Below are 9,940 nucleotides of genomic sequence, written 5' to 3'. Positions count from 1 at the left end.
AAGAAAACCTACAAGCCCATATCGGTTTCGTTCCAGCTTGTTTCCACGACCAGGCTGAAATGAATACCGCTGCTCAATAAACTGCACACCCCCAGCTGAATCATCTCAAATGTGATGTCCGTCACGGGGTTGTCCAAAAACTGAAGCATGTCAGACCAATGATGACACGGCACTGCCATACTCAGTTTCATAGCACACCCACAACTGTTCCATTCCTCCTCTCCACCGTGCCATCTTGCTTACTCGTTTCATTGACCCCAACGACCACCATGATATTCATTCCAACCTACTGGACTACTCGTTCGAATTCAACCACCTCTGTGTCCCATCCATCCTCACCCCCACCTTCCCAACAACAGTGCAACCAGTGAGTCTGTTGTTCTCAGGTTGCACCATATTTTTTAGACTAAGCTTGTCGTGTTCCCCCAATTGCCTGTTGTGACTACGGCCATTTACCCAACCGCCCAAGGTCATTCATGGCCAGCAATGGTTTTCCAGTTTTAGTTCATGTCAGCCGACTGAGTCTTTGAATTAGTCGGACCTCGTGCCTATTGTTTCCTACAAGTTGCAACAGAAACATATTATTGTTATTATTTAATCGAGTATCTCCCACTGTTTATGAAATTGTCCCCTATTCACCCAATCCCCACTACACGCAAATCCCTCTACCATACCCCGGCCTAACTGTAAACCCATGATCATACCAGACGGTATGCCACCCAGAAGTTGGGAATATACATTTTTATTATTACAGTTCTAAGGAGCGTTTGGGTAACTGCAGCCGAGGATTGAAGCTTAGGACGAGGGGCGACGAGGAAGAAATAGAAAGAAAGCAGTATCGCGTGGTGTGTGTTAGGAGGCATAATATATTACGGCTTTGATAGAAAAAAGCTAGGAAGGGATGACAGCAAGCTAAATGGACCCAAGAAAGGTGAATACTTTTGCTGAGCTAGAAACCAATTACTAGTTGGGCCAGGGTAGGTGCCTAGTTTTAGGAAGGTGAAAAACTTTGTCGTCGGGTAGCCAGCAGGGAGGCAACTGTTGGACAAGTTGAAAACGGACAGTATTTTTTGCTCACCAAAGCGTCATGACATCGGATCCTTGTGCAGAAAGAGGGGTTACTGTGAGCAGTGACAGTGGATAAGTAAAAAGCCGACAAGCAACAGCTTCCCCGATAATTGATAAGAATCGTAGCTTAACTGAGGTCTATTACATCAACCTAAAAGGAAAGTAAGATCAAGGATCACCAGTCGCCGAGTCAATGCTGTCAACTCCAGAAAACAAATGGTGCATGGTGAAAAAACAGCTAATAAGTGCTAGTTGTGACTGCTTGTGCATATGATAACTCTAGATGACATGAGGGAAGAACACATGTGCTATGTTTGGATGATGAAGGGGACTAGGGGTGGTGTGACTCCACTAAGACGAAAGTGGCAACACCGTGCGACGTGACGTTAGCCGTGAGCCTCACAGGTACTCTCAGGCTACCCCATGCATGAATCTTTTTTACTATTCTTTTTTTGTCATTTTACGAACAGGAAGGTACTCTCAGGCTACCCCATGCATGAATCTTTTTTACTATTCTTTTTTTGTCATTTTTTAGAACGAACAGGAGGATAGCTGTCGTCCGCTTGCATTTCTTGGTGTTGTGGGACAAGTGACAACCGGAACAAGGCCAATCCAGCTGCAGACAAACAGTAACGCTGCTCTTTTCGGTTTTCCCGAACCACAAACGTGGTTTCGAAATTTCTGCCGTGAAGGCTACCCAGGAATACGCACCTCTCTTAAAAAGGTCAAACTGGGACCACATTCAGTAGAGGAATTATATAAGACCCATGGTCAGAAAAATTCACGAGGCTGCGCAACGTCCGTCCCAGAAAACCAGGACGCTGTCGGATGAACCACAAGCTGCCTAAAAGGATTTGGCGTTTAGAAAAGAGGTCTCAAATTCTTTTCAAAAACCTGACTACAGGAGACACGGAAGATGAGCTGACATTTCGAAAAAAAGCGGAACCGCCGTAAATCAGAAATCCGCAAACGGAACGTACGAAAACATGCTATCTGGACCTTAGATGAGCTGACATTTCGAAAAAAAGCGGAACCGCCGTAAATCAGAAATCCGCAAACGGAACGTACGAAAACATGCTACCATTCTGGACCTTGCCCTGAAGAACAGAAATGTATTGTTCAAATACGTGGGACAGCCGTAGAAACAATCCATCCGCGTTCTCTTGAGGGACAGGAACGGCGAATCCACGAGTGGACCAACAGTGGCATCTGAGGTTTACAGAGAACACTACGCGTGTCTATACTCAGACCCAGCGTCTTCGTCACATCAACTCTTGTCAAGACGTAACTGCGAACAGCCTCTAACCGACTTGGTCTTCACGGTGGGGGGCATTCGTAAACTTCAACCACTTTTGCGCGCCGGGGCCCAACGAGGTCCATCCAAGGTTTCTGAAGGAAACGTCCTCCACACTGGCAGTCAGTCGTTTGACGAAGGCCGCCTTCCTCCTGCTTGTCACGTCAATCTACAAAACTAGTGACCGACTATCGCCTGGCAGCTACAGGCTTATAAGCCTCACTAAGGTGCCATGCAAGATGATGGAACGTATTCTGGAGCGAGCTATCCTATATCACCTCACTCCCAACGACTTGATATCCCCATTTTAACGCGGATTTCTCCCAAACCGTTCTTAAGTGACAAACGTGCCCGTGCTTATGGACAGCTTAACCCAAGCTAAGGGCGAGAGACTCATAGAGGATGTCATAATTTTCGACTTCTTAAAAGCACTCGATAGGGTCTCAAACGTCTCGCTGCTCCACAAATTCGAGTCCTACGGTATTCAGGGGAAAATCCTCCACTGAATCAAGGCGTTCCTATCAGACAGATCATTCCGAGTGAGAATAGGCTCATCCTACTCTTCCTCAGCGCCGGTCTCCATTGGGCTTTCTCAAGGATCCGTTCTGGGACCCTTGCTGTTCCTGATCTACATCAACGACCTTCCAGATGTTCTTGCAAGTCCATGACTGCTTTTTGCGGATGACTTGGAATCTTTGAGTTTCAATGCCATTGCCCTCCAAGTGGATGTAGACGCTACAAAGCAGTGGTCGTTGGACAGGCACCTTCCTCTGAATGACGAAAAGTGCGTCCATATGTCATCTGGAGGAGACTCAGCGAACGCTTCTGTCATGTATGGACCGGAAAACCTTATGAGGATAGATGCCAAAGAGGCTTTGGTTATCTGGGTCTTCTAAAACTCGCCCTTCTCACTCTACCATGAGAAATCGGTCCAAATGGCATTCGCCATTTGACGAATGATTCCGCGCACCTTCTCCCGTATTACTCTCATGGACTTCCAAATACACTATGGGGCCTAGCTCAGACCCCCCTGGAATACGCCAACCAAGATGTCTAGTCAGGACGCACGAAAGAGTTCAGCATGCCGAGCGAAGCGATACGAAAATGGTTGCCGGCTTTAACTCCTTGAACTACAAAACGCGCCTCGCTGTGCTTTGCCTCTTTACTGTGAAGTATCGTAGTCTCCAGGGGGATCTAATTATTACTTGTGCTCTGTTTGAACAAAGCTTGGCCTTCAGGTTTTTCACCACTGACCCAGCAAACACGACGGGGACATGGCAAGAAGATTTTCAGGCTGAGAACGCACGCATTCATCGTAAAAAATGTTTTCTTGTGGAGTAACCTTCTTCCGGCGGCTGTCCACGCTCCTTCTAGAACCCACTTCAAACCACTATTGGACACTTATGCGCTGGCAAGCATAGTGCCCGCGCTGAGGACATAAAATAAGGTGCTACACCCTTTTTTCACTTGGGCCTTCCAGGTTAACGACAGCAGCTTAACGAAAAGAACTAAACCGATCCGGTAAACTTGGGTAAAAGCCTTGATTCTGTGTATCAATCCGTGAATCCCCGTTCATATGAACTTACTGAGCCGAGTATCACTTTCAGTTCAGTTGGAATCAACCTGAAGGTCAGGGCGGCTTGACGAAGATTTTCTTTGCCTACGTGACTGATCCGGTCGGCTGCACAAAATGGGGCTTCGCAAGTTAAGCATAGCCAATGTTGACCTCAAAGGTAAACGGGTACTTATGCGGTATGTTGTATTTGTCGGATTGGATTAACACCCACTTTAGAGTCGATTTTAATGTTCCAATGAAAGATGGCAAGGTGACGAACACCCAAAGGTAATTATTCATGATTTACATACTCAGCTTGATAGAATTGTCGCTGCACTCCCAACCATCCAATACGCCCTTGAGAAGGGAGCCAAAAGTGTCGTCCTAATGTCCCATCTTGGGCGTCCGGATGGCAACAAGGTCGACAAATATTCCCTCAAACCGGTGGCAGAAGAAGTGTCCAAGCTCCTTGGGAAACCAGTGAAATTCTTACCTGATTGTGTCGGCCCAGAAACCACAGAAGCATGTGCCAATCCTCCTGCAGGATCCGTGTTCCTATTAGAAAATCTACGTTTCCATGTTGAGGAGGAAGGGAAAGGTGTTTCCCCCACTGGAGAAAAGGTGGGTGGGCAAACCTATTCATATTCCCCACTCCCCTTCTCTAGAAGTTAAAGTAGATAGTAATCAAAATCAGGGCTTTCGTAATTCCAGTTGACAACTCCGATCGCTATGGGCTGATGCTATTACCAAAACCTCGGAAACAATTTATCGTTAGTTTGTCACATACCAATTGGACCTGCACGATAAGTACCCCGTTTTCGACCGTATAGTTATACATAGTCGCTGAATGGTGCTTTTGTTATCACTGATTTGTGTCGACAAAAGTTCCCTCACATGCACGTAGAGACCGTGTAAGTCGCCGGGGATTATATTTAAAAAGCGTTACACCTTACACAAAGACGGAGAGCGACTGGAACAAACACTTAAAAACGCTCTTGAAGTGCATATAAACCAAATTAAGGTTATATTTATTGTTAAAATCCATCGTAGCCTTTAGTGAACTCCTCATTAGTCACAAAAATGAAGAATCGAAAAGTTGTAATAGTGATATTCATCGCTATGTCTTAGCTCACTTTGTAATACGAGGTTTATCAGTATTTGTTAGTTTAAATTCGGTTTGCTCTGGGTCATGTGTACGGAAGCTTCATTGTCTGCGCTCCATATATGTAAAGCACGGACTGCGTACACAACAGTCTGAACGAACGAGCATTCGTGATCCAAGGTGTACCTTGCGTTGCCAGAACTAAATACGTGGCGTCAAGCGTATTCGGCTGTCAAGCACGCAGGTGGTGGCGTTATTAAAAAAGCAAACAACTTACCAAGCTACACTGCAGTGATTCTAATGAGCGGTCGGCAGAGGTGGTGTGGCACCTGGACGCTGAAACGGGTGTTCTTGCCTCAACAAAGCTTATTTCGAAGGCTGTTCATTTCTGTATCCTTTTAGCTTCCGTTTTGCATTCATCGAAAGAAGTATTTAAAGCACAATGCAAAGGGCGCTAAGATAACCGACGCTTTTCATCCTTGAAAAAAAAATTATGTAAATGTCGGAACTTGTTAGTATATAACGACGCCCCCTGCGCTAAGTTTTGGGTTGAAAATACGTAATGAGATCAGCGGTCCTCCCTGTAGGCAACTCTAGCGGCGCCACTCGTGCGTAAATTCCCATGTTATCCCGTGACTATTTCTCTACATTGATAATTCTGTTCATGAAATGGTGTCCTCGGTTAGTGGCGCTTTCGACGCTGACTCATCCATCGAGGCGACACAATGAAGTAATAGTCGTTTGGTTGTGGTGCTCCAACTACCTTGCAACCCTAGAGCTGAGATATTGCCAGGTTGCCCGAGCCTGGTCAGGAACTACCGAGATGGAGATGTCGGATTCGAATTGTGTACCTTTTCGTCAGTAAGTTCGCGCTTTCACCACTAAACTATCTCGAGCAGCCTGATAGGAATTGTCTGTTGAAGACTGTAGAAGAAGACGAGCGGAATCCGGGAATAAAAGTGGCTCGGATCATACTCTTATCACTGAACGCAAACCACGACCTACAAAAGAAATCGTGATCAGCTTTTAAGGCCCGGAGTAGCGTCTGCAACTCTTAGATCGTTCACCATTCAAACTTGGAGATACATCAGTCCTGAGATCAATGAGTCTCCATCGAATAGACCTGGTTCCACTTAATATACGTTCATACAACAAACCGTCTAATCAGCTCGGATTTCCATCGCGGTGCCAACAACAACAAATTTTCACCTGAGTTCACCGCGTCAGGTGGTGTAAGACAAGACTGTCCTCTCTTCACTCTTCAGCTTTGTCACCGAAATGCTGCTCGAAGCTTCTGTCTACCTCTGAAACCTCGGAAGTCGAATTGAACATCTGACCCTCATATTCACATAATTCCGGGTGAGACAATATGGTAAGCTCTTCAAATGCTTCCCTACAGAAAGTGATGTCCAGTCTGTCAGTTAGTGTTCAACTTCGCCGGAAGGTCCTCATAATCCCGGTATTCTAATTGTCGCTGGTGAGAACCTTGTCGATCTGGATTACGCAGACGACATCCTCATCTTTGAGGACTCAGCACAGTCTGTTTTGAGTTAACTGGCAACCATCACGCCGTTTTCGGCAATTGCCTTCAAAGTGCAGTCTCTGAACGTACCCCTTGCAATTCAAGAAGAATCACTGGAATTTTTCGGGAATTTATCATACCTCGGTAGTTTTATTGACTCTGACGGAACTGTGTCTAATGAAGTCAATGCACGAATCTCAAAGGTCATGATCAGGTTTGCACATTTGCATCACTTGTGGTGCTGGGTCTCAAGGCCGCGTGTTCCAGTCTACAACTAGGGCTGTATTGTTGTATTGTTGGGAAACATGGCCAGTGAGGACAGATGATGTCAGGCGCCTTCAGTCTTTTGACCAGCGATGCCTCGAGTGCGTACCTGATGTCGGGTGGCGTCAACAAATTAGTAGTGTGATGAGTAGAAGACGGGTATTTGATCATCCAGCATGTACTTCAACCGCGGAAAGCATCCAGCACCATCAACTGTGATGGCTCGTCCGTGTGCTGCGCATGCTGAAAACTACCGAGATGTGTGTTGTTCTTTATGTCTCCAGAATAGCGGAAATCGTGAGATGAAGAACTTATGACTTGTCAGAAGGATGTGGAAGAGATTAGCCCGCATTCCAAGATGGGATCCTGGTGATCCCTCCTGGTCTTGGCTGGAGACATTGCATGATATGGCTGCACGATGTCAGTGGCGTTCGTGTTGTCAGTTTCCGGCTTTTCTGACTAAGCGCTTGAATGTGTAGACACCTCACAGTGCTTGACATGGGCCAGCGGTAGGTCCCCTTCCTCACACACTTCACTCTAAGACTCCGAATATAGTTAGTTGAAATTTATGGTTGTACGGCAGTGAAGCGTCGGTATCAGCACTGCGGTTGCTGTCTCTGAAGAGCATCTTGACGATGATGGTGATGGTAAGACACCTGAAGATATTTTAAAAGTTCTGTCCGCAGAGGCTGTCTCGCAACCGTACAACGGTGCAGTCCTTACTGTAGTCTGGTACTTGCGACTCTTGAGGCCTAGTGACATGGCGTTTTGACGCCAGAATTGCCGCAAATTAGAAACCATAACTGGCTTTGTGATGTGTGCACTGACATTGCCACGCACTTCCGTTAGAGCCAACAATAACGCAAAATTCCCCACAACCTCCGATACTACTTTGAGCTACAGGGAACATATTTAGACACCACACGTTCTGAAGGGTAACCGTATACTTTAAAAGTGCGGTGCACATGCAGAAAGATGGTGTAATGGAGGTTATTTTATTCGGCAAGGCTTATGTTTGGCCTCCGTCGTCGGACGTTGGCTGATAATGAAGAGGAGATCATGAATGTAACCATTCTGGTGATTGTGGATATAGTGACTGGCTTGCAGAAGCGTCAGATCGAATTGGCCTACCCACCGGATTCCCAAGTAATCAGCGTATTTGCTCCTATTGAGAATGAGAAAATAGCGACCCCTGTCGTTTTCAAAGACGAATATAGCACATCCTTTTTTTTAACTTTGTGGACCCCGGTGAGACGCAAAAGGATGCCTGTCTATTTAATTCCCTCGATTTACCGCTACTAGAGATTAAAAAATCGTAAAAAAATCGCTCAGCCGTAACGCCCTTTCGGTGCCCAACTGCCACGCCACCCGAAGGTTGCACGAGGGCTGGGGTACTACCAGGTTGCCCAAGCCTAGACAGGGGAAGTCGAGTGGCAGAGGTCGGTTTCAAACAACGGACCTTCCAGTCAGTAAATTCGCGCTCTTATCACTTAGCTATCTCGCTCCTCTTGCCACTGAGCTATATACTAGAGATTAGAGTCGTTAACATTGTATAGCTACTCCACAACTAGTAATGTGTGCTCAATGCCTTTTTCGGAATCGGGCGTTTGATTGACGTCAAGGTGAATCTGCTCCCCAGTTTCGTTGCAGTGATAAATAATTAATTATGAGTGTTTCGTTTTTCACACCTTTTCGATGTCTAGCTGCCATGCTATCCGGAGGTAGCATGAGGGATGAGATACTTCCGGGTCGCCCAAGCCTAAACAGGAGCAGTCCGGATACTGGGGTTGGTTCTCGCCCCAACCACTGGGCTATCTCGAGTTCATTGCAATTCCGGGGCAATACAGTCATTGTGACCGCAGAAATCACCGTCACTGCTGACTTTGTTGTCTAGGTCAGCTATGGTACTTGCCTTTCCGCAGATAGATCATCCGTATTCTGCTGGAAATGGTCTGGACGCCAATCGATACTAAGGAACAACTACGTTGGATTTTATTGTTGGCCACTATCCCGATTTGTAGGAGGGCATCAACAAGGCCGTTTCATGGAGCAACGCCCGACATCAGTCGCCAAGTTCGGCGTTGGAATTTCGGCGGGCTTCTGAGGCAGCGCTACTGCCAGGATGGTCAGATTCCTAAAAGTTGTCCGGAACTGTAGGATAGTTACCGAGAGTTTGCAGCACCGCCAAAATCGTATTCCACGATCTCGTCTAGTCTAGGGTATGGTAAGAGTGAGAGTTTAGACAACTAATTCGCAACGATCGGTGATGCTCGAGTGCTCAAGCATAACCTGAAAACGCCAGTGAAACACCTGGATTTGAAGTCGCATTTGAAAATTAACTGCCGGGATGACTCCTGTCGTTTTCACACTGTAGGCACTGTGTTGTGTTCCTGATTGGGGACTCCCTTTTCCCCAGATTTTTTGGTCGGTACCGCAGTCATTAACAAGAGATGCGCAACACTTTGACTCATTCTTCTGGTTGAGGCCCAACGAACACCGCTAGCGCATCAAGGATATCCGCGTTCAACATTGATGCTTACAACCATGCGTATAACCATTATTTATTTGGGTCTTATCGTGAAGAGAAGAATAAAGGTGGACAGGGAAGTGTCTTAGTGCTACCTCACTACAATCATTCCGAATGCCTATACCTCCAGACACCCACTCAGACAATTTGGATAGAAACTGACAACACGAACGCCATTGACATCGATTAGCAGCCATATCTTGCAGCGTTTCCAACTAGGTGCAAACGGAATCACCTGCAGGGCGAGTGGCACCGACAGCAGCCAAATATTTGTTAGTCTCCTCTCCTTCCTCTGTGCCAGGTCAAGGGTTGGCCACCTCTCTGCTTCCGCCACTCTGACCTGGACGTCTTCAGGTGTTCAACAATCGTTGTCTCAGAACAGTAGCTCGTGTGGGGTGGTGTCGGTGGATCCGTAACGAAGCTCCTTCTGGAACACCAGCGTGAACTCCGACCATGCACTTGTACGCTGCTGCTTTTCATTGCGCTTTTCAGGTGTACGCAAATCGCGCACACCTCGCTTAGCCATTGAGAGGCTAGTTGATCCAGAAACCAAACGAAATTATCAGAAACAGCTCCTCGAATGCCTGCCGGACGGTACGGTGTCGGAT

General features: G+C 46.7%; 1 protein-coding gene across 1 annotated transcript in view; it reads left to right on the top strand.

The window, feature by feature from the left end:
- Positions 1–3,994: 3,994 nt before the first annotated feature.
- T265_00607 (hypothetical protein) overlaps positions 3,995–9,940 on the top strand; it is a gene marked incomplete at both ends in the record, with an annotated part of 19,207 nt that continues 13,261 nt past the window's right edge. The window contains 3 exons of the mRNA XM_009164435.1: positions 3,995–4,114; positions 4,155–4,205; positions 4,241–4,538. Coding sequence (XP_009162699.1) covers positions 4,053–4,114; positions 4,155–4,205; positions 4,241–4,538 — 411 coding nt within the window. The remainder of the gene's footprint in view (positions 4,115–4,154; positions 4,206–4,240; positions 4,539–9,940) is intronic.

This window comes from Opisthorchis viverrini (genome assembly GCF_000715545.1).
Source record: "Opisthorchis viverrini unplaced genomic scaffold opera_v5_6, whole genome shotgun sequence".
NCBI lineage: Eukaryota > Metazoa > Platyhelminthes > Trematoda > Opisthorchiida > Opisthorchiidae > Opisthorchis > Opisthorchis viverrini.
The sequence above is the reverse complement of the archived record's forward strand: the minus strand, read 5'-3'. Positions and strand labels throughout refer to the sequence as shown.